General features: G+C 39.1%; 1 protein-coding gene across 1 annotated transcript in view; it reads right to left on the bottom strand.

Moving 5' to 3' along the window:
* Window positions 1-7,704, bottom strand: part of TUNAR (transmembrane neural differentiation associated intracellular calcium regulator) — a 29,158-nt gene extending 21,454 nt beyond the window's left edge. Inside the window, exon 1 of the mRNA XM_075501543.1 lies at window positions 7,594-7,704. Within this exon, the coding sequence (XP_075357658.1) occupies window positions 7,594-7,632 (39 nt within the window). The 5' untranslated portion in view covers window positions 7,633-7,704. The remainder of the gene's footprint in view (window positions 1-7,593) is intronic.
* Between the last annotated feature and the right edge of the window lie 18,600 nt (window positions 7,705-26,304).

Here is a 26,304-nt window from a genome sequence, read left to right as displayed (position 1 = left end):
AGAAGTACCAGACCAACCCTTCCTCAATCAGCTCTGATGTGCTAGTGACATTAAAACCATATTACAAGGTACCTCACATTGCACGCTCAGGGTGATCCCAGTGACATGACACATTGCACCACTCTGAGCATTATACGAAGTCACGTCAAAGACGCTGTTCCCTTTATACCGAGTTAACAATATCTCAGAGTGGCTCCAAAGGAGTGGGTAAAATGTAGATTGTCACACATTTCTGTGGCAGTGTTTTGAGAGCGCGTCCAGCTGTGCCAAGCTCCAGAGCATTTTGGTGCAACATAAAGCATTTGCTATGGAACGAAAACACAGGAACCCAAAACAAATGGATATGACATCAGTGAAATGGATGACTCTTCCTAAGGAAAGTTTTGTTTTCTAGCTTTGATGAATACAAATAGAGAACAAGTACTATGTTCAGCAGCACAGAGACAATACTATCCTAAGGGCCATTGTGGTCATCCATTAAGAGCCGCTTTCAAGGATGCTTTAGAAGCCCTTCCAAAATCCTACCTTCTCCTGCTAAGTATTTCGTACTGCTTCTATATGCAGTGAAAAGTTACGTTTCCTGTGAATACCTGAACAAAAACCTTTCAACCAGTTTTTGGTTTAGGCACAAAGTAAAGAAGACATTCCAACAACCCACAGGTCACAGGCCTTAATAAACAGTCTTGCCATCTGCTTTCTCATCCAAAATGTTAAATGGTTTTGTTTTCAAACATCAGACTTGCCTTCCTTAAAGGAAAGTTTCTGGTACTCTTAACATAGTTAGGTAACATCTCACTTTACAGACAGTATTGGGATGTGTCAAAATAAAGTCCGCATTTTTCTTATCAAATACATCACAGTTTCACATGGAGGAGAAAGTGATGCTTTCCTATATCTAAAGACATACACATAAAATGATAAGTCCCAAATTTTCAGAAGTCAGAAGTTAAGAATATGCACTGCATTAATATCCTCATTAAATGAGTAACAAACTATTAAAGCATGATTTATATTCACAAACACCACATTGTTTTCTACTCACACCACTCTTTTCTGTCTAGGTTGGTAGAAAACTGGCACAGGCATTCCTCCACCCTGTTTTCTCATAAAGAGATGTACCAGACATCATTTACCCTTTTTGCAATATCTTTTTTCATCAAAGCTTACCGATCTCTTTGGCTCATCAACTTTTCTCCGGGCCTTTTGTTTCTGAGGCTCTTACCATGAATGAAATTCATTATTTATGTTCATGGACTTCAGTGGTTCTCCAGTGTTTCTTAGCCAACTAAAAACCACCTTACCTGTCAAAGTTCAATAATTACCCTACTATAATCATTAGATTTACTTTCCTGATCTAGTAATGTTGTAGAAAATATACAAATATTATAAACCCCATGCTCAGATCCTCAAAGGTATTCGGATTCCTTAGCCCCCCTGGTTTAAAAAAGAACTAGGGGCCATACAATACATTAAGTTCTTAAACACCAGCATGTGTTTGAACACTTGTATGTATTCTAATATCCAAGGTTCCATGGAAAAATTGCCAGCTTAACTGGAAAAGCCTTTCAGAATGTCTTCTATGGTATTTACAGATAACATTAAGGCTAGTTTAGGATGGAGGGCTGCGGCAGGCTGGGGACAACCCTGTGCACCATCACTGCTGATGAAAATAGAGTTCGGGTGATCCTTGTGGCTGCCCTGAGCTCTGTGCATTGGAGAAGAGTATTTTGAAGCAAGTTATGTAATTGCTCACTATAATAGAGTATGTATTGACTAAGGCATTCCTTTCTAACCCTTTTCTATTGTAAGCCAGTAAAAAGTTCATGTCAGAAAAAATAAAAGAGCATACTTGATGCAGTAAGGTGCATTTTAAGTTCTCTTCTTAACATTTCTCAGGAATAAACCACAAGTGAGACGAGGTTTCCAATGGAAGTACTGCTTTTAATCAGACTTTCATACCCTTCTACATTAAACATCATTGGGTAATTGCATAAGTATGGTTCCTGTCAGCATCCAGAGGTGTGTCATACCTGGAGCTGTATATGTAGACCAGAGTGAGGCAGATACCCCTTAAGCTTCTGGGATATTCTGCTGCAGAACTCATTCCAGAACTCTGGCACATTTGCAAAGAGCTTTTTTTCCTTCTTGACATGTACAAAATTTTCCTGGGTTTGTATTAAGATGCCAAGGCAGATTTTTTCACCAACTTCTGATATAATTTTAGCAGCTAAGTACTTTTTGTACAAACCATCTTTCCTTTTTCATAAAGAGGATAAAAAGCCAAAAGATTACCTTAGGCAGAGGAGGCACACCGAGGTTAATAAGAATCACTTTTAGGTACCATATTCTCTGTGTCATCTTTTTGCGCACAAGTACCGGATTCATAATGACCTGTGTGAATTCTAGATAGCAAATCATCAGTCTTTTTATGTTTTAACTGGATTTTTTTCTGTGTTGAAAATTGATTCATTTACCAAGAGCCCTCAAAACCATTACGTACCCCCACAGCTATCCCTAAACCCTGACAGCATAAACAGATACACATGTACATCCCCCAGAACCTGTATGGCATGTTTAGGATATTTCTGTTTAGTAATTTTCTGTTTAATCTAGGATATACTTCCCCTGTGTAGTAAAGCAATTACATAATTAATGGTTACATTCAAACAGAATGGCTCGGGAGAGAAAAAAGAATTTTTAGGACAACTGTGCCAGACTGGGAAGGAAGTACGCATCAATAATTCCCTTTCACATTTGATACTTCAACTAGTATTAACTGAAAAGTCCAAATGCAAGTCATTAAGCAAAAAAAAAGGAATAAAAAGAGCAACCTTGCAGGGACAGTGATGAACTGAGAATAAGGACAGTTGGGTTCAGTTCCGAACTCTTCCCTTGCCAGTATAGCTTTGGGCAGTTTCTTTGTTCCTCAGTTCCTTATCTATTTAATAAGGATATTAATACTCGATTAATTCTACTCCTTGCCTGCATGCTTTTTGAAGGCCTCTTGAAGGTTTTTGTAGTAGAAACTACTACTTCTGGTATCTGTAAAACTCTCAGCAAAATGGAGGCCTGCTTTTTGTTGAAAACACAAGAAGAATTAAAGGAGGGAATCACAATCAGAGTTTACGTCTACCATAGACCTGGTAAGAACTGCTGTTCAGTATCAGTAATACGGGGCTATACAATAGGTAGTGCTAAACATGGCCCTTCAGAGAGTTTCTAATTAAAGAGCTGACCTGTGAGAGCCAATAAATATTGGGACAGTTATAACAGATTTAATTAAAAAATATATAACAAAACATTTCCCTGTAAAAAAAAATGTATTTTAAAAGCATTGCAAATTTTCACTGAGAAAAACAGATAAACAGATGGCAGTACAATCTCTTAACAAATGAAAGTCTGATTAAAAATGTTAAAATGAAACATTGTGTCGTTTTGGAATCAGTATTTCCATACACACGGATTTTTAGAACTTTTCGTTTTTAAAAAAACATTATGCCTTTTCAATTTTTTATCCTGGTTTATGAAAAACACAGATGCTGATCTAATGAAATTTCTTGTCACATAAATATTCTTTCTGTGGCTATTTATGTTTAAACAACAAAAGTTCAAGACTCATTTGGTTTTGTTTTGGGGTTGTCCTGGTTTGGGCTGGGATAGAGTTAATTTTCTTCCTAGTAGCTGGTATAGTGCTGTGTTTTGGATTTTAGTATGAGAATAATATTGATAACACGCTGATATTTTGGTTGTTGCTAAGTGGTGTTTACACTGGTCAAGGACTTTTCAGCTTCCCATGCCCTGCCAGGTGCACAAGAAGCTGGGAGGGGGCACAGCCAAGATAGTTGACCCAAGCTGGCCAAAGGGCTATTCCATACCATATGGCGTCACGCTCAGTATAGAAACTGGGGCAGTTGGCCGGGGGGCAGCAATCACTGCTCGGGGACGGGCTGGGTGTCGGTCAGCGAGTGGTTGTATCACTGTTTGGTTTTTTTTTTCCCCTGGGTTTTGTTCCTCTCTCGCTCCCTTGTTGTTTTCCTTTTCATTACAAATTATTATTATTATTATTATTATTATTATTATTATTATTATTATTATTATTCCAATTATTAAAGTGTTCTTATCTCAACCCACAAGTTTTCTTACTTTCGCTCTTCCGATTCTCTCCCCCATCCCAGCGGGGGGGGAGGGTGAGCGAGCGGCTGGGTGGTGCTTAGTTGCCGACTGGGGCTAAACCACACCAGGGTTTTTTGCAGGCCTTTCGAAATTCAGATTTTTGCTGGATCTTGAATCAAGACAGCTCAAGGTATTCCAAGTACAGGAACTGCTTATGTGTTGTATTATTAAAGTACATTTTTCTTGATTAGAAATAGTTGCTGCAAGTGTGGAAAGTATTTCCAATGTTCAGTATAACTTCCCTAGTAATGCAGATGGTTCAAGCTCTAATTCACATAGTTTATCTAAAGAAACAGTTCAATGGACTGAAATGAAATACATTTCTTTTCAGCATCAGACCTTTATTGAATAGTATCTTAAAAGAGAAGGAAATTACTAATTTTACTTGCTTTAGAATTGACAGAGAAAGGCAAATACAGCTGTTGTGCAAATGTTTAAAGTAAATGATTAAAAATGTCACTAGAGAGTTCTAAGTCACAGTAAATCATTGACAGAAATGTCTGCTAAAGACAACGAACATCCTGTATCGTACAAAACCTTCCCTCTCAAAATCACACACTCTTTAGAAAATAATCCACTTTTCTTGCTACGTGTATGGTGCTATTAGAGGGGTAAAAGAAACAAATGAACCTATTGCTGCATTAGTGAACTGGATACATTTTAAAGGTTGCTATGCTTCCTTTTTCTAATATTTTTCTTTCTTCCATAATGCATAACCTAGCGCAAAAAAAAAATTCCTATGCACTGTATTCTGAAAAGGAACTGTTCTTTATGAATTACAATGAAGGAAATATTACTTGCTATGTAATACATATCCTAATAATATAGACGTTTATAAGCACACAAAATTGCACAGGGAAAGAAAATCCAGGTGATTTGATGTTTCCTATTTCAATATATATCTATATTCTGTAGGAAGTTTACTATCATTATGACTTCGTATTGTGTTTCTATACCCTAAAGATAAATATGTTCCTGGATCAAGTAAAGAGCTAAACATCATGTATTAACTAAAAAATGAACATATTTAATGTAGTAGAAAGCTTGGTAAGTATCCTTGAACCCAATAATAGTGAGTACTTTTATAAAATCAGTGATATTTTAAAGGAATTCTTTTTTTTTTTTCCCTTGATGAGTTGCCAGAAGAATTGACAATACCTAGTAGCAATGTTAATACTGTCACAAAAATAAATAAGGCAATGAATGATTCCAGTAAAAATACGTTTCTCTCGGATTTGGAGACCACTAATAAAAGTAAACTTTTGCATACTCTGATAATTCTTCACTAACAATGTATCTGTACAGTTGCATGATCTTTAAGAACGTAATTAACCTATTTTTCTTGTCCTAATTACAAGGCAAAAGGATTCACATGGGTAAAAGGAAAAATTATTTTGTTTAGAAGGGAAATACAAATTATGCCCAAAGCCTAATAAATCTGTTGCCATGACAATCAAAGAGCCTGGTCTTATAAAACCTTTCATAATGTATTCACATGAGTAGTTCTTACTCATACGAGTTGTCCCATTGATTGAAATAGAACTGATGATGTGAGGAGAGATTTGCAGTGGGAAACTTGAATTTAGGATGCAGTCCTTGTTCACATAAAGAGCTGAGGGGACTACTTCCACAAGTAAGAGCTTCTTTCAACAGTGAAGACTGCAAGATGACATTTATGGGTTGTGTTGTCCTTCCTCAGTTTTCCTTATTGGTTCTTATACTAGTCCAATGTTTTAGATGGTAAAATACACAAAAAAATCTACTTCAACACACATGTATGCATATTTTGAACCTGTACTCCTAAAATCAAGGCTGGCTCCTCTGAACGCTCCTGAAAAATTGTCACACTACAGGAATGTGTTTGTGTCATCTCTGTTTCCTCTTACTGCAGTGATTTGAAAAATCTGTATTACCATTCTCTCTCTCTAAAAACTGTCTTATGGAGTCCTTCATCATATAAGGAGGAGATGTATTGGGAACTACCACAAAATTCCATCTTTTGAATAGGATTTAAGCTCTGGTTCTTGTTCATGAGTCCTGGTGTGGCCTGGCCCAGCCTTTTTGCTTTGGCTTTTTGCATACCTCTCAAAACATGCTGCCAGGAACCCATCACCTCCATACCCGGATGGACAGCCAGTGACAACCGCCACAGAAACCTGGTCCATTTCTAAGCCCACCAAAAGCAGTGGGATTTGCAAGGGATTACCCTCAGAGTGGGGGCAGGCCCTTACCACAGTTTGTTCCTCAAGAGGCACTCCACTTTCCCTCTTCCAAACTCAGTGATCAACCAGAACGCATAGGAAAATATATGTTTCACATCACCACTTTCATCTTTTACTTCTACCCTAATTTCTGAAACAGAGATCCAAGTAAACCAGGCTTTCTGCAAAACCAACCTGTTCTTCCATCTCAGTACACTCACTATATAATTCCTGATCTGCTTGGCAATTTCCTGATAATGACCCTAAATTTTGGTAGGTCCGGTAGTTAGTTAATAACATCACCTTGCACTCCCCTAGCACCTTTCATCCAGGAAGATGAAAGCACATTACAGCTGTTAATGAAAAATACCTTGCAACATCCACTGAATCCATTTATAATAATTCTCAACACCCCGCTAATACATGACAAAAATTACTTGATATGAGAACATCCCGTACTGGGTTTTCTTATTTTATGACTTGGGTCATCACGAGTAACATTGTCATAATTCACAGTGGTCATTTTTTGGCTTTCTGATGTGTGTAAAAGCATCTGCCTCCCACTGTATCTAAAACAGCATCCAAGTCTGCATTTGATATTTGTTTCCCATGGGAAAGAAAATAAAGTAAATCTTTTGTACCTGCAGATCTTGCAGACATTCAAAACCCTTCCGTAGCTTTTATTTACTCAGATAATACTTATTCAGAACTACTCCTACTTTGATACTGGATTTCTTTTACCTTCTATTTTTGCCTTCTAGTGGTCAGTGCATGACTGAGGTGCAGGAAGGTATAGCACCATGACCCCAGAGAGACAGACAGAGTGAGAGAAAGAGGAGGCAGGAGGAGGGAAATGGAGGGAGGGAAAAAGAGAGAGAAATGTCAAAGCAAATTCTTAAACATCCTCTTTAGCATGGAAATACGTACAAATAAGTACAATACAACTGATGTTCTAGTCCAAGTGCAAATGACAGCACAGGTGTGCACACACACACACACGCGCAAACACGCTGTCACAAAGCAAGGCAGAAAGACAGAAATGATCTTACAAAGCTGCTGCAGTAATCAGGACACTTGCTCCTGGAAGCAACCATACAAACAAATGTTCTTTTACTAGCTTTCTACATTTTTTCAATTTTCATTTGATTATTACTATTATTTTTACCCCTCACCATAACAGAAATATGATTATTATTAAAAGGAAGGAAAAAGGCCTTACCATGCAGTGCATCAGGAAGAGATGAGAAGCACAGAGCATGCTGCAGAGATTAAGCTCAGCATGGCATTCAGATATCCTTTGGAGTTGAAGAAAATTGTCCAACCCATTCTTCCTAACAAAGCGGACAAGTTTTCTCTAGGCTTGAATTTTTCACCAGAAGTCAGATCCTTACAGTGCATTATATTTTCTTCTTCAGGAGATATATTTCCTCCAGTTAAATTTCAGCTCTGCAATGCCATTTCCAATCAGCTCGAAGAAGTTCTTCATTCCCAGATTCGTGGTGTCATCAGAGGGGCTCCAAAGAAAATCAAAGAAAGAAGAAAAGAAAATAATACCTTACCGAAGCCCTGAAATTACTATGTAGAAAAGGAGAAAGAAAAAAAAAACCAACCACCCCTCATTTATTCTATCATTTATGTGTTTCACAACAATCAGTACTACCTCTTTGGTCTCATATATGCAGTGCTGATTACCTGTAATAAAGGAAGAGGTAAAAACTTTCCCAATTCACACATGATTCATTTTCATTACTGCTGTTCAAGTGTGCACTACCAAACAACCCTTCTCATCCTGAGGAATCTTTAAAACCATCTGAAAAAAAACCAGCTGTCCCTGTCCCTTCCCAAAGAACATGAATATTAGAATTTCTAGAAAAGTGTTGGAGAAAGCTTGACAAATAGCCCAAAAATACAAATTAGATCTAAAAGCAAAACCCTCAAAGCAGGAGAGTTCTTGAGCAAGGAGATACCTTGCCTGAAGGATTTGGGGACACATGCACTAAGCCATCATAGGGAAGGAGAAAGGGATAAAGAACTGTGGTAATGGGGGGTTTGGAGAGGATGGGGTGGGACTGACTGGGTGTCAGGCGGGAGCGGGATCCTGAGTCACCCTCAGCCTCCTGCCTTCTCGCTGACAGCAGCTCGGGCTTCCCCTGCACTTTCTGCAAAGCATATTAATTGATTCTTGTTGCTGAGCAACTAACTCTGGGGAGCCACATCGACGGCTCCGGCACAGCTTCAGCAACAGCAGCAGGGAGAGGGGACGGTCTCCCCCAACTCCCTCCTCCTCCCGGGGTTCGCTCACCCTCCCCAGGATGCTCTCAGCTGCCCTGCTGGGAAGCTTGGCGAGGAAAAGGAAAAAGCCCCCATTAGTGCAGCAGGGAGAGGAGGTGGGTTGCTCCCCCCACCCTGCGCGGCACTGGCAGGACTCGGGCGAGCAGCCCTGCTTCACGCTGACAGCACTGCTGCAGCCCCAAAGGGCATCCTCCGCCCCACCGCCCTACCGCCTGGGGTGCCCGGGCCAGCCGTGGGAAACCCACCCAGGCACGGGGAGAGGGAGGCGAGCCAGGGTGGTGCAGTTCCCTTCTGAAAAGTGAAGCTGCGTTAACCCTCTGGTTCTCCAGGCATGCTGCAAAGATGTCATTAAAATGACAAGCAACTCCCATGGTTATGCCAACTCATGGGTTCAAAAGTGAGCTTCCAGTTGAAGCTGTGGCCACTTAAGCTCCGTTCCTGCAATATCGGGGTAGATGTATTACTTATTTCTGATCTCTTCATCATGTTGCACTTCAGACAGAGCAGACGCTTCTCTGGCTGAAAGGGCACACAGTAAACTAAGGCCACCATCCAGAGGAATTGCCTGGACGTCTTTGTCAGAGACTGCAAAATGGAGCTCTCTGACGAAACCTTGGCATTGCTTTAACCAATGTTGTGTTTAAGTTCCTTATGAGAGAGAAGCAGCAATGAGGCCATTCAGTTTTGTCCCATAAAAGAAATGGGATAACTGGATAACTGGAGCTGGCTCCAAGAGGCTCCTCCTGGAGCACCTCCACCAATGGCCCCGTAGGAACGACACAGAGGATCTCTGCAAGGCTGATGCCAAGTGGATGGACCCTGAATAGGGTCTGACCACGGCAATTTGTGGCAGGGCTTCCACTGACTTCTGTGACTCTAGACCCTGGAAAAAATCTCCAAAACAACACAGTGTCCGAAACAAGACATTTCTCTTGTGCTCTCATTTTGGATAAATCCTTAGTCAGATGATGGCATTTGTTCAGCACTGACTAAGCTGTCTTTCCGTTGCACAGGTAAGATGTAAGAAATGAAAGGACCTCAAGATTTCTCTCCCTGTGACCTGGCAGTAAGTGCAATATCAGATCTTGGCCAAACTGCTCACGCGTGATTACTGTCAAAGACCTGAGCTAGATCAGCTCTTTATTTCTGTTAGCGATAGGACAAGTTAAAGGGCAAGGCCCTGACAACTGCCTTAGCTTGCATTCACATAAATAAACAGAATTATCTAATTCTCCCCTTGAAAAACTCCAACCTATAGCTTGTGCGTACTGTCTAAATGGCAAACACGGGGTCTTTGCAAAAAGGCGACAGGTTATCTTAAGCAAAAGAGTAACTTTTCTGAGAGTAGCTTAGCCCCACCACACTCTGCTTTCATGCTTTATAAACAAAGATCTGCAGTTTAGCCTCATTTTCTTAGCAAAGCCACACGCTTCATGTGTATTCAAAGCTCAGGAAGGACCATTAAATCAGGTTAACAGAGCTGCTATATGAAACAGATAGCAGAACATATTCAGTTCATCCAATACATCTATTGATATGAACGTGTACTGGGTATTCCTAATCCCCTAAGTACAGCATACAGAGAAATATGGGAACTTCAGTATTGATTTAGTAGATGAAAGTCATTTAGCCTCCTATCAACCACAGAATACAGCAGGATGTTTCTAAGGAAGAGATCCTGTAGTTCATCTACTCTATGAAAATGTGTCTCCTGAGGTCTTCTAACATATTAAACATAGGTTAAACACACTAAACCCATACATAATAATCATAGACTGTTCCTGATTTATATGGTCACCAATTTATGTAATTAATTTGGTATCATTGATTCTCCCTTTATATCTTCTTCTGACTCTTTGGACATTTCTTTTGACTCTCTCTCATAGTACCTCATCTTTGTTCCTGGATAGGAATAAGTCCAACAAGGTTTCCTCTAGCAGTGGTTGACCCAAATAGTGTGTCACTGCTCATATATGACATTGCTTCCTTTAGCCCACAAGTTTACATGCTTGCAACAAAGTGCTGAAGAACGACAAAAAAAAAGGGTTCAAAGGGAGCTGACCCACCTCTGTCTCACAGCAGGATCACACACGTGCTAGTCCTGGCCTTTCTAACCAGTGCTTACAAGTCTCCTTTCTGGAGACTCCATGCTTTTACAAGGCAATTTATTCCGGTGCCGCACTACTGTAACTACAAAAAGGGTATTTCTAAGCTCCATTGCTGCAAAGTTAAACACACTATTTCTTGTCCTATTCACAATGATCAAGGAAAAGATCTCCTCCATTCCTTGTTGCAGCTACCTTTTATGTATATAAAATTCATTATATCTCTTCTCAGTCTCTTCCATTTCTAGATTAAAAACTTACCTGAGCCCTTACTCTTCTGTCAGTTTTTACAAAGTGGTTTATCACACACTGACCTCTGGATCATAAGAGTACAGAAAACTGAGTGTGAAGTTACATGCATACAGGGATGCGCATTAATGTATGCAAAAGTAAAAGGTACCAAAGAGACAGTGTCTCGGTTAGGAAGTGAGTCACATAACATAGGAACAGGGAAACAAGGGGAGACTGCTTCTTCTAGCTGTGATAATAAGGTTAAATAGTGTTTCAATATTCCTTTTTTCTTTTCTGAATGAAATGGGCTGAAAGAAAGGAGGACATTAAATACAGCTAGGTTGCGTGTGCCTGTCAATGGGTCCTTCCAACCTGTGGAAGAAAATGGTTCAATTTAAGGGCATAGGGGAAAAAAGACTACTTTTTTGTATAAGACCATTTTGAATTTGTATAATGATTTATGAAATACTAAATAGAAGAGGGAAGCTAGCACAAGATCTCAGGTAGACAGTACATGAAAAATATAGAAATAGATAGAGAAAAGATTAGGGGGGAGTAAGTGCTTGGGAGTGATGAAAGGCTGGAAAATGTGTGAACGTTTAGACTAAGAGAACAAAGAGAGGTGGAGAGATTTCCCAAATTCTTACAAAGAAATTGCTAAGTCTACATGAACATATTTCACTATACACATAGTAAAGAAAGATTTGTTTCAACATGATAAGCTATAGTTGTTTTATCTTTTCCAGTTTTACCCCTTTACATTCATGCCAGTGCCAGTTTTTATCCTCAGCCATACAGTCTTTAAAAAGTGTGACAAACAAATTATTAATATCTTAATGTGCCTTGTTTTGTACTTTATTTTTACAAGGAGGAATACCAATAGTGTTGAAGCTCTCTGTATTGGAGCAAATATCATAAAAAGTGCTAGGGAAAGGCAGTTGAAGGGCAAAGCAATAAAACAAAACAACCATAGAAAGGAAGCAGGTCAACAACTGGTGATTTTAAAATCAAAGCAAACTGTTTGGCACGTAAGAAGGAGCCATCAGATGATTAAAAGAAACCGAGGAGAGGTAGGTTTGGAGATGTCAACATTTGTGCAATTTTATTTTTTTCTTTTAGAAAATGCAAAGCTGCTTAGATAAAATTCAGTCTCTTACAGAAAGCAAGTATAGCATCTCTCTTTCACTTACACAAGGCTTGAATTTAATCTCATATAAATGCTTTTCATTATACATTGAAAAGGCTGACGAATGCACGTGTTCCGTTTCTATTCCATTTTCTATTTATCTTTTCTCTTCCCACCTTTCCTTCCTTTCAATAGTAGCATTATCCTCTTTGAGAAAATGAGTGTCCTATGAGCCTAAGGACCAGAGCAAGCTAGGACCCAGTCAGCCCTCATCCCCTGGGGGAACGGTACAACTGGTGTCCCACCAAAACCATGTCGGTTACTGCAGCCGAATCAGACCAGCAGCATCTGTCCATGTTCAAGCCCTGTAGCCGGATAGGGCCCATACTGCGAGACCTTGGGCATCAAAATAATGGGAAGATGCAACAAGCCATGGCAACTGGTTGGGCAGAAGCCCATTTCAGATCTTAGACTGGCTCCTCTGTGTTGCTGAGACCCGATAACAAGAGAAAGTTCCCAGGAAGACAAATGGGAAGACCCTTCTGTCAGTATGTTCTAGTCCTGGGTGTAGGAAAGGACCAAGTGGAAGGACGACATTTCAAGAAGGCGAGTGAGGGCTGCAGCTAGTGCGAAGTGGTGGCCCAGGCTAGGGAAACGGTGCCTTTCTCTGGCTGGGTGTGGATGCCTGTGCTGCAGGGAGGAAGGGCAGTGAGGGCGGACAGGCTTCTTACTGTGCTGAGCAATTACTAGGTAGGTCCCCTACCTAGCCTGAAGCAGAGCAGAGGCCCCTGGGGATGTGGGCAGAGGCTGTCAGGCTTTAAGAAGTTCAAGCAGAAAATCTCCCAGGGATCTCCCTGCAAGTGTCAGGATCAGGGAAGACAAGGGAGCTGGAAGCAGAGGTGTGCCAGCATTGCTCCTTGGGTGCTCAGACCGCCTCAGCAGCCACTGTCACCAGGAGATGCCTTCCCACAGGGCAGCGCAGAGGCCACCCATGCGGGCTCCGAACTGAGTGACAGGGGAAACCTCCTCCCCAGGTCACTCAGCTGCCTGCCACAGTATCGCCTGGCCACTAGAAGCAAATGAAATAGCTTGTTTACCAAAACATTGGCCTTCGTCCCAATCGTAGTTTAATACTTGATAGAGATCATCACTTTATTCCTTGCAAGCTGCACCTTTCTCAGTAGCTGCCATTTGAGAACTAAATTAGACTTTTAAAAGCAGTATTGTATGTAAAGGATACAGTAATTTTAACATAAATAGAAAGATATGCACAGATCATGGAAATAATTTAAAGTATGAAATAAAAGGTATAATTCGATTATGAACCAAATTTTAATTAAAAACCTGTGAAAATAATTTGCAAAGAAGTTTTCTGGGTATGTTTCTCATTTTGACCTTTCAATATCCTGTGTCTCAATTATTATTCAGTCAATTGCAGCACAAACAACTAAATTGATTTCTTGCGTTTTTAGTTTAAATGCCATAATACATGCATGAGAGTCTGAGCTTCAGTGAGTGCATTTCCGGATCATCATCAGCAATTAATTGGAAAATCTAACTGCAAGAAATAGACCTTCATTCAAAAAAAATATCCAAAAGCATGACAGAGGATGTATACATAGTCCCATCTATCTGCAGTATACTTAACATCCCTAAAAACTATTCTAACATACTTTAAATATAATATTACCATAATAATTATTTTCAATATTCTACATGGCAAATGGTCTCATTCTTTTCTAGTTTCCATCAGTGCAAATCACACTAGGATATCATAGCTGCCAAAAACTTGCAACAATAAGAAAATAGTACAACCAGTGGTAAGTAAAGCCAGTAAAATGCAAAATATTTTAGATTTGTTGTTTTCTTTCTTTTTAAATAAATGCTGCTTTACTACAACTTAACCACTAACTGACTAAGGAATGATAAAAGGTTACAGCTTGTGGTTACTAATTGTTGGGCTTGCTCATACTTTCACAAGTTAGTCTGAAATAAATTTTAATAATCTGATTCAAATTTCATTTATAGAAAAGTAAACCTCCTACATTCACTGATTTCAATGAAATTGTCCTTAATTTACATCAGTGTAGCAAGTAACAATAGATACACAGTAATAACTATCCATTGCAGAGTTAGCTTCAGTTTAAATTCACTATGTACCGGTAATGTAGCACTTCTTCTCTTACATTACCCTAACACTAAAAATAGCATTTCAATATAGCTGTATCAAAAATGTATGCACAAAAATGTGACTCCCTGGCTAGTAGCACAGCCATATTCACTGCAGAAAATACATACACTAAGTACCTTTTTTCTTTAGAAAAAGAAAACCTGGTTTGTAATTAACTTCTTAGCACACAAATGGAACATAAAGGAATAATTTCAACTTATTTTAAAAAGGGATATCTTGACCTAAAATGCCATTTTATATAAGCAAGATGGAGTGGCGGTTGCATTTTTTGGGGGGTCATCAATATTGAACACAAGTGACTCACCAAAGCGAGTGGTCTGATCCTACTCCGCTGACCTAGGTAGCAAAATGCTCCCTGGCTTCTATGGGAAGAGGACTGGGCTCTGTTCTTAGAAGACTAGCACAGTCTCCGGTAAAAACTGCTTAGCCTGTTGCACCAAATGGAGACAGACTTGCACCTCTAATGCTGCTTGAATGAACTAGTTCCATGTGTACATTAAACCACTCTGGAAGACAGGTACTATTTCCTGAGAGGCCATGATGTGTTTGCAGTGTCTGTGTTCAAACTGGAATCTCATTAGAAAAACAGTAATCTTGCTGCACAGCCGTGTAGTAAGATAGGACATGCAACGCATCAATTCATTGAATCCCAAGGGTGATCATCTGCCTGAAATCCTTTTCTAGATAAGCATGTTCACACACAGTAAAAAAAGCTCCCAAGCAGCAACAGTTATTACTGCTGAATAAATATTCACATTATTTCTCAACAGGCAATATACCCACCAGGCAAAAAAAATAATAGTATGCTAATGAAAGATTAGACAGGCACTGGCTAAATTAGTCCTACTACAGTCTTGTTAAGCTCTTGGGTGTGTATTACATGACATTACTATTTAACAGCATAGAAGAAAAATTTCTTTCTTTCTCCCCTCCTTTTTTTCTTTCTTTCTTCTTCTTTTTGTTTTTTTTTTTCTTTAATAGAAGAGGTGGAGATTTCCTTTCCTGGGTTAACTTCCAAGCATTAAGTAACATAACCTGAATATTCATATGATTCACACCTAGAGCTCTTAATTACTGCACTACACACAGGACACTGCTAGAGCGAATACTGCACAGCGGCTAAAGTAGTCCTAAACATTATTAAAAACTCTGAAATGCAGACTGCGAGTGTTGGTATGATACTGCACGGTACTTGAATAAATGCCCTTTGAGGAATTTGACAGAGCCGGATTTAAGTAACTGTTGGCATTTCTATTCTGAATACCGTCGTTCTCCAGAATCCCAGTATTTTGACAGGTAAAGCCTTTCAAAACATGCCTGTTTATTCTTTGCTTCACAAAAGACTCATCAGCCGGTTTGGTTTGGTTTTCTGTTCGCCACTAGCAGAGGTATCTTTGTAAAGAGCTTTCTGGTGAAAGTCACTGTGAACAGCTCAGCAAGCCCCTGAAGTTCGATGGAGAATGCCCCTTAGCTGGGGGGAAAGCAAACTCCATCAGCAATCTTCTGTCAGGCTCCTTTAAATCCTTCCTAATTACTCACTCCATTGATTACTGTTTTGAAAACTTTACAGCTGAATAACACACGGGTATTTAGAAGGATTCCTCAGAGCCAAAAGATAAAAGCAAAATATACAAATTTAGATCCACAAGGTATTCTGAGATATCCCTTTTAAAAAAAAAAAAAAAAAAAACAAACCCAAACTGGCCTAAACATGTTATCCTTTCACAGTATATCTAGTTCTTAAATATTCCACTTGGTTTTAGGCTTTTCCTTGGTGCTGGTCTCTGTTTAATTAATTAATCACAGTGTTTGCACATCTTGAATGCTTTGTTTTAATGTCTCACTCCCTTTTGTGGATTGATCTGCTGTGAGATTTTAATGAGAGCCGTTTCTCATGTTTTTATGCAGAATTATTGTACAGAGGAGAAAGTGATAATAACTCAGTCTTCTGTTAATTACACATCTAATTATTCTTAGAAGTTTATTTATAATTATGTCTGCCAGCAGGCTTTGTTTCAATTATCATAGCGGGACTGGAAATGAAGCTTAAATTAATTGCTTTCTGTAAACAATCATATTTTAAAACAAAAAATAAAAATGAATATTCATATGTTAGCCCAAAATACTCTCTTCTCTGATAGTCATTCTTGTAAACAAAAATCTTAGAGAACCATGTAAAATCTTTGCCCTTCAATAATAATAATACTTAAAGCTAGCAAATGTCCTCAGAGGACAACAAAAAACTTCATTAAGACAAAAACTATTTATGGTCAAAGGGTCGTCTTTTTTTCTAAATGGTAATCAGGGCTTTTGTGTTAAAAGTCTTCAAATAGGAAGCCTCACCTCTAGAGGCACAGCAGTGCCATTACTCAAAGAGAATAAGTGTTCTTTCAAGGGTGAAAGGGAAAGAAATATCTGGTTTTGATGCTGTTAGATTCCCACTTGCGAGCTAGGAAACCCCTTGTTTACCACAGTATTTCTACAGTGTTGCAGGACTCATCTGAAATGTAAGCTGCTCAAAGATCTCAGTTCAGGAAATCATGTTTTCAGGAAAAAACTGTTCAACAAAAATCATCTTTAGAAAGTACAACCTTATACATATTATTGCATCTATCATATAGAATAATATTGTTTTAACCCGAGTAATCAATCTAGAAGTAATTATAAGATGACAGAAAGAAACTTAGACACAGATATTTCACTACGTACAAAGGACTGACATACAGATCCTCTTCCAATAGTATGTAAATGTATACAATAGTTGCATATGTTAAGGATTAATTTGGAATGAGATTCAGGTCTCGGCTATGGAAAACAATAATATTGCACAGAAATATTTCAGTTTATAGGTAGTGGATTTGTAACCTGACAGACAACGTGCAATACTGCATGTTTAAAATTTAAGAAATACAGTTTGCCTTCATATTGAACACATTTCCCTTCGACACCAGTCTCCTGCAAGCCCCTGCTCCCTTACTAAAATGAACACTGGAAGAGAAGCCCATGAGACTTACCTGTTTGCCTTACAGGAGATGAAGAAGTTTAAAGCATCGAAGTTCTCATGACAATCAGCCACTAGCATTTAGCTTACGTGGAAATAATTACATTCTTCCATCTTTTAGCTTTCTCAGTAAGTGAAAGCTGGTGATGGATGCCAGCAGCCTTGTTAAAATATCACTGTAATCCGTTCAAGCTCGGGAGATTGCTTAGAAAACCAAGTCATAAACAAGCAGTGTCTGTAGCTTCACGAGCAGCTCAGCATTTTCCAAGCGTGTACACGTCTTCCTTTTCCAATACTGTACTTTACAGAGCACTCTACCTATCTTGAGTAGAAAGAATACAGTTGTTGAAAGTAAATTCTGTGGGAACAAAAGTGGTTTACATGTTTAAGCTTTCTTACATCAAATAGTCATGATTTTAGGAAAGGAGACAGCCTTTAGGTTTTTTGGTTGTTGCTCTTTCCTCTTAAAAAAAAAAAAAAAGAAGCTTCAAACGGAGAAGCAAGAAGCAAAGAAGAGGATATAGCAGTTCGAGAAGCAGTAGGCAAGGATGGGTGTCTTGTGATTGCTTTGAGTTAATACTCCTCAGGGGGAGATGAAAAAAGCACAAATACAGCAAAATCTGTCTTGCAGAGTAAAAATCTGTTGTATAAGCCAGTCTCTGGCAAAGTAAAACAGCATGTGCATTTACTCCATTAATTTCTAGCATGCCGGAGTGCAAAGGATATTAGAAGCTTTCTGTTTATTAGAGGCAAACAGGTAGGAAGAGGGAAAGAAAATTCAGTATATGTAACTACTGTAAGTCTTTCTGCTCCCCTGAGAAACGTTATCAGATAGCTCCAAAATCTATCGGATATGTGTAGGTGAAAGCAGCATTTATCAGTACCACAGAACATTTTATCATTACCAATATTGTCTGGACCATATGTGGAGAATGAACATTTAATAATGCGGCATCCCCTAGATACAAATAAACACATTCGTGACTGCTCTTTCTATAGCCTAAACACACCAGGTCTTTGGACTCTGTGGAAAATGTGACTATGAAGGCTGTTACAAGAATCATTAGTGCTGAACACTTTGAAATAACTCACCCAATTGGAATAACTGGCACCAAGCAATGGGAACTTCTGCCTAAAAACCCTAATTCAAACCCCACTGAAGCCTGTGAAAATAGATTTTGAGAGGCTGTGGATGAGAACCTTTGCCGGCTGGCTCCTGTGTCCCTGGGCATCACTACACAGCTAGACCACAAAGTACCAAAAACGTTTTGGAAGGAGCTGGTTAAAACCCTGCTCTGACCTGAAGCTCTCCTGGATCTAACAGTGCGATGCTGGTTCTGAATTTGCTCAGATAATGTATGCAGCACAAATACATGCCTGTTCCCTTCAGGGCCAAAAAGAAAACATTCCGTTTATTTGTACGATGAGTCCAGTCACAGACCAAAATGCCACTGAGCCAAATGCTATTCAAGCATAAAACAAAGAAACTCACCAGCTGCATGAATGTACAGTCCAGCTGTCACCTTCCATACTTTCCACACACACTGCCCACCTGCAGTGCCACCAAATCTTGCAGAACAGAGGACTCTTGAATTTAAACCCTTCTAGTTATTAACACTGCCATACTTTGGGTTGTTTTTCTCCCCATAGCAGAGCTTGATCTAGCCCTTTCCAATCAGTGAAAACATCACATTTTGAAAAAATAAAATTAAAATTAACCCCTATTTTCATTATCTCAGAGGATAGAGAGGCTGGAGCCAATGTGCATCTGTGTGATACACTGAAAATATGAAAAATGGAAAAAAAAAATTGTCATGTTTCACATTTGAGCTCTGAGGAACTGCACACGCCAGATACGGCAAATCCCACATCCCTGGCACAGAAGACATTGATAGCTCAGGGCTTTTCCTGGAAAAGCTGTAGCACTAAGTTTAGTTTGCATAGCCCTTTCTTTGTCATATTAACAATTCTGTATTTTGCTGTAATCCAAGTATCCTAAGCTTATATGTGCATAGAAAACTGCCTGCCCTTTGATAATGCCTTGGCTACTGATCTTTGTGTAGGGGAAGCATTTGCTCATATGTCCCTAGGTATTAGATATACTGGCAAGTCCCTCTCTCTCTCTGATGCCCAGGTGGAACGCAAGCACTCTTCCTGGATGCTCAGCAGCCCCACTGCCTCTGGAAAAGCCACAGATAGGAAGGTGGGAACACAGGTTTTTGAGCACTGCAGAGGAAATCCCAGTCTACCACTCAGTCCAGCAACTTTCAGTGACATCTTGAGTTGCATCAACTCCACTCAGACCCTTCTGCGTCCCTAAGACAATTTCCCTCTTCCTTGTCAACTCTGCAATTTGTCTGGGTGTTTGCTCCTTTCAGGAGTCCTCCCACTAGCACAGGGCTGCTCTCCAGCCAAGCCTTTGACAGAGCATCACATGCAGTACTCCTGCAATAAAAAGCAGTAAAACAGTTGCACCATCTATCACAGCATAAGCAGCAATTCCACCCCAAAAGAAACTGCTGCTGCTACTGATGCAGCATGCAGTGCTTTCTGCATGCTAACATGTATTTCCCACTACGGTAGATTGATACCACAGATGAAGACTTACCCCCAGCACTGTCACTGCAACAAAGTCTCTGGTGTTAATGGCACAAATCTCAATGCCCATCCTGTTTTCAACTCACATTTGACTTCTAAACACGCTTATCATGCATTCTGTCTTTTTAGCATGCCCAGGCATTTTGGGTTCCCAGCCTGAGAAATCTTTGAAGAGGTCTGATGTTGAATGGACTTTTGAAAGGCTGGACCATTTTAACATTGGGCAGTAGGAGAAAAAAATAGAAAAGGAGATACAAGGTATCAGTAGCTTCTTTCAGAAACAGAGGCCTGTGGCCATGAAATTTGTCACTATCTTGTTAAGCATCAAGAACTTCAATGTTTTAACACTACAAAGCACACCTGCCTCTAGAAATTATTTTGAATGTCTGAATTACCCCTCTTCCATCAGGTTCAATAATCCTTGTGTAAAAATGCTTGCCTTATATTTTGTACAAAATACTTCCAGCACTCAAAGATACATTTTAGGAATAGAGGTCAATGTGCGTATGTCCCAAAGCTAAGATATTAATAACACTAGAGGATCTATAGTTCTCCATGAGACATGGCATTTCAGCTACTGACTGTAAAAACTTGAATTTGTTCCAAGGGTTGTTTTTGCATAGGAAGGTGACACTACCCTTGTGGAGGGCTTATGGGTATACCCTCTCATCCTGGGAGAGTCTGAGTGTCCCAGGAAGGACTCTGAGCATCTTCAGCTCCTTTTGAAAGTCAGCAGGAACTGAGTGAGGGTATACAGCCCCTCGAGGAGAGAGGATCCTAGCAAGCATGATATAATGATGTATTGTGTCATTTAGATTTTCCCACATACTAATCTAGCATGGAAAAAAGCCTTTGACAGACTGGGATCAATTCATTTTAGATAATACATGCAACTCCCTGAGCACCAAAGACCTCCAAATATACTTTTTCCTTGTATCCTGCTCAGAGATCCTTGCCAAAGCAATTCTCTCTACGCAACTTGGCAAGTTATTTTCACTAAATAATATATCCTGCACAATTTCCTTGGTGAAATGTAATCAAATGGCAAAATAGTCCCAAGACCTAAAAGAAAATGCTAAAAAACCATAACAACTACTAAAAGTTAGCACTGTCCAGGGTGCGGAGTCTTGTAAGAAGAAACAATAAACAAGGAACACAGAGATAAACAGGGGTGGAAACTGGTGTCTTTAACGATTATGTTACTTTTATTTCTAACCAGAAACATAAATCCTGATGCACTCTGTGCATATCCATAGTCATATCTGGAATAAATTTATTTGTCCTTAACGAACAAGTCCCTATACATAAGAATCAGGAAGTTGAGTCAGCACGCTTAAGATTCAGTTTTGGCTCAAGTTCAGCCATATTTTGAAATAACTGTTTGTGATCGCTTCTAGTAGTAGCAACAGCAGCAAGAAATTCAAGAACTGTGTGTAGTTTTGATTAAGCTCGACTGCTTGCTAAAACATTTCCTTTATGTCAGATACAAAATCAGTTCTAACACTGCAGAGCTGGACAGGTTGCCATTGGGCTATCTTGGAGAGTCCCCTAGAGATCAAAGTATACTATGTTCCCTGCAAACGAGTAGAACATGTATGTAAACACATCAAGATCATGCCAATGCATGTGTCAACATGAATCTAAACTGACAAACAACTTTTTATTTATTGTCCTATGCTCAGTGTTTAAGTGCACAAATATTTAAGCCAAGCTTGAGAAAGAGGCAGCATTTTTTCATGGTCCAGAAAGAGATAGAAGCCCCTTCATCAAAGGAAAATGACTCTGATCTTCCAGATGCTTTAAGAGAAGGTTGCAACACACTTCTTGCAGACATCATGCATGTGATGAATGGGGGGATACTGTAATAAGCTGTCAGGATACATGGATATAATGCCAGTTTTTTCCTCAGACTTTTATGAACTGTATAGGGTTCAAGAGTGCATCACACTCTGAAGTGAGCTAGGTCCATCAGCTCCTGAAAAAAAACTCTAAAGTCCTCAATTACCCCTCAGCCCCCTAAAGATAAAAGATAAATTACAAAATGGAGGTGGAACAGAAAGAAGAAAGATGATTGAAGGCCAACGCAAGGATAAAAGTAGTGGTGGAAAGGCTTTGGGCAAAGAAGAAATAGAAATGTCAGGGATAAAAAAGCTGAAGGAAGAGGGTTAGAGAGAACAGAGGTACAGACTGAGGAGGGCAATGTGCGATAGCACTGAAACACATGCAAAAGGACAAAGGTGTGAAGCAAACAGCCTGGAATCCTGGTAGAAACTGCCTGGAATCAGGTAAGAAGGAAGAAGATTCCCCAAACTGCAATTTGATCATGTCATGGAATTAACTACCTGGATCAAATTCTCTTCTGATTTACTCTCCAGGAGCCAATCACTGGCAATAATTGAAAAAAGAAGGTGAACATTATCCTAATTTGGTTGTTTGCCTTTTTAAACAGTTCTAGACAATCGTTCAGGACTAAGATTTTACTGAAGAGTTTATCTGAGAGCATTTCTTTCAATTCTTTAGTGTTTGCTAAATGACATATAGGTGCCTGGAATCTGGATACTTGGAAGTAAATTACTTTCTCACTGAGTACTCAGGGGTGTTCTTGCAAACTGAGCTGGAGCAATTTCAGAAAATACTGCCCCACCCTTTCAATACCTTTCATAAATTAAAAGTCACTACCAACAAGCTTCAAAGGAGCAGTTTAAGCTTTGCAGTTTTGATATGGATTAAGTATGCTCTTATGGATGGTTACTGTGTCTCAGCTGACCAGAATGGCAATTTCCAGCTCATAGCTGGTAAGCAAAAGTTGAGAGTAGTAGCTTTTTACCTTCTTTTGACCCACAAAAACATACCAATGTATGTTTTTCCCTGCTTCAGGTTTAATATCATACATTTTTTTCCACCAAGTGCTGCTCATTCAAGGCCTAGTGAGTGTCAGTGCTGCCCACCTAGAATCCCAAAGGGATCACAACCCTGGATGTAATGGCAACAAAGTGAGGGACAAAAAGAGTGTTTTAAAAAACATAGGCTTATAGGATAATTCAGGTTGGAAGGGACTTCAGGAGGTCATCTACTCAACGTTTGACTTGGACCCAGTTTTGCCTGCTTGCGAGAAGCACCCACCTTTCTCTTAAGCATAGCTGTAGCAACAGGCTTTTCTTAGCGTATGTGTCTTGAACAGACATGACAGATTTTGTTGCTCTTTCTTTTCAATTTTTCTCTAATTTCATACCTTCAAGAAAAGACAGTGCTTAAACGTTACGAATGTATTATAATCATTCTCACCGTATGCTAGTCTGTAAGCTTGATAAACCACAGACAAAAAAATCCACTAATAAATAAACTGCCGATACTTCGTATCAGTTGCTGTTTTGATACATGCATTGCATGGGAAAGATTTTTGGGTTTGTGAAAAAAAGATCACATATGAAAGATTCAGCCCAATCATCCATTCATGACAACATTTGCGTTACCTGTGACGACAGCCTGTGACCACAGCCTGTGACCACAGTCCTTTCCTGAGCACTTTGAACAGTATGTGCAGTAACATTTTTTAAACTCCATTTGAACAAAAAAGAAAGTATGTTTGCATCTCACATGACTCATTAACTCAACAGAACCATCATATATCAACCAAGCTACGTATAAAGAGGAATATAATATCACAATGAGTCTGTAGTCCTATTTCTAATTAACATGGCTTAACCAGACACAATGAGCCAGTCTCACTGTGTAAGCACACTCCTGTGACTGTCATATAAAAAATAACCTGGAAAGGTTAAAAGGATTTCAGTCCAAAAACCTTGTTATTTTCACATCATCATAGCTCAATTTCATTTCAACTCACAGCGTTTGCAGGGAGCAGTTGAGAGCAGTATTTGAAGACCAAGAGCTAGTATCATCATTACCCATATGCAAAACAGACATAATATTTACTTCCCACAAAGACATTGTGATGCTTTCATTATAATTAGTAAAATGCTTTGCAATCCACAGATGGAAAACACTGTCTAAAGTCAAACAATTCTTATTCACAAGAAAGCTTTTGCTTTTCAGTCCACTACTAGACTGCCATTCACATGTTTTGCTCTTTGTTATTCCTACAGAATGCTCTGCTGCTTGGTCTTTAGTTTGTACTTTTATCCTTATCCTTGAAAGCAGATTACACCGGGTTCTGGCATAATGCTTTGCACATTTGCCCTACTGAATATCAAAGAGCCCCGCCATTTTATGAAGTTATTAGGAAGCAAAATTTCAATTTTGTAAATGCTAGTATCATTCACATTACAAAATAGCTTTTTGCGATCTTAGCTCTGCATTCTTTAACTAACAATTCCCACTGAAGAGTAACACTGCTTGACTTTATTCTACCAGATTTCTTGTATAGTTATTCTATTTCTTTAAGAATATCTCTTTTGTTTATCCAGCAACAATAAAATACAGAACCTTAAGACAGTCAATGAATAAATAAGTAGTATTGTTACCTATACCTGTACTGTACCAGCACTTTGTCAAGAGAAACCATCCTGAATCTTCTGTCCTGAGGCTTTAAAGCAAAAGTCACAATAACTTGTGCTCATGAAAGATCCTGTGGCTTTTCCCATAAGCTTCAGGTGACAACTGCAGAACTTTGGACAAAATCCAACTCAGGAAATTGCCTTCTAACTACATCAAATAATTTCTACAGATTTGACTGAGTAATGTATTTTTCCCCACTCTCCATCTTAAGCTCCTGTTGCTGGGCAGCCGTCAGTAACGTGAACATTTTACCCAAGAGTTGTTTTGAATTCCAAACACACCCAAATAGTTAAATTTCACAAAGTATTTTAGCAACTGGGTTCAAAGGAGCCATAAAAGCTCAAGCTTTTCTATTTGCCGCCTTATGTTAAAGAAATAACTTATTGCGCTAGCACAGTATTTTTCTAAACTCTATCTAACTTTACAATTGGTAATTTTGTATTCTTTTTTATTTATTTTTCTGCTACAAATGATGAAAAATAATTTCTTCTTTAAGCTATCTTGTTAGAGTCTGATTGTGAATTCTTAGCATGAGGAAAGAAAAGACCTGTTTCTTTGTTTTTAACACAGCAGATCTAATGAATAAAACAATGTTTTTAGTTGATTACCATAAACCTAAATTATCTAGAGAAGGACAATGGTCAAAGGCTAGATACTTTTAGCTGCTTGAAAATGCAAGGAGAGCCCCTGCATTAGCTTGTAATGCCATTACGAGCCTGAAATTTATGGGAAACATTAGGACCAAAGTTCTGTGTATATTATGGATGAAGGTTTTGGAAAAACTTAACTCAGCAAAGCCACCAGAGAGCACCATCCAGGTCTGCTGTCCCACAGCAATTTCATAGTTGAACGTTGTCTGCCTCTCTCCATCAGCAGACCCTGGGCAGTGACCCCTTCCGAGGAGGCCCCTCATCTCGGCCAGCTCTGTTCCGGTAGCTTGAACAGGGGGAGGCTTATTGTCAGTGAAGGGGGTTTGGCCATCTTTCTTGGTGCACAAGGAGTGTCATGCTGAATCACTTTTAATAGATTTGTTTTGCAGACACATGCCTAGACCTGCTGGAAATCTCAAACAGTTCCATAAATGTTGAATGACTTTGTACTAGAAGATATATGTTTTAAAGCTACACCTTTTTAAAAAACATCCTGTTTCCACGTTTACTTGTGAGTTTTCCTTTGTCTTATAATACTTAATACTGGATGAAAAAGATCTCTACATTCTGTGAAGAAAATATCACCACCTGTGAAGACAAAGCCATTAAGGTTCTTTAGGTCTGTGTAGGCTTATTTCCTTCTAACTGAGTACATTTTTGTCCACAGTTAGTTTTAGGTAATAATATTATTCTCTGTGAAGTATTTCAAATGAGATATTGAGTACTTATTCTATCAAACAGCTGCCATAAAATAGTCTTAAAATGGAAGATTAAGATCCCAAAAGTCAGTCAGTCACAGTATTATAATTGCATATACAATCTTAATACAGCCATGGGCATATACAGTTTTGAATACCATTTTCATATACTATTTCCTCAAAATAGCATCTCCTTATAATCTTAAAAGTACATGTGAAACTCAGCATGAAATAAAGGCCAGATACTATTTTCACAGATAAACTACAGGAAAGAGAATAAAGTTTGTCCATGCATTTTGAAATTCTGGGTATTTAATAAACTACAGCTTCTAATACGTGCAGGTGATTTGGGGATTGGGGGGGGGGGGGGGAGGGAGAACCGGAGGGGTACTTTTTTTGTTTAAATGGGGTAATTATTATATTTTAAAGGAGTGATAATCTATGAGGAAGGTCCCACTTACTAGGAAGCATTAGCCCCTAAATGCAACCCTAATATGATACACAGTAAGTTGCACACTAA

This window comes from Mycteria americana, chromosome 5, assembly GCF_035582795.1.
Source record: "Mycteria americana isolate JAX WOST 10 ecotype Jacksonville Zoo and Gardens chromosome 5, USCA_MyAme_1.0, whole genome shotgun sequence".
Classification (NCBI taxonomy): Eukaryota; Metazoa; Chordata; class Aves; order Ciconiiformes; family Ciconiidae; genus Mycteria; species Mycteria americana.
This window is presented reverse-complemented; position numbering and strand designations above follow the sequence as displayed.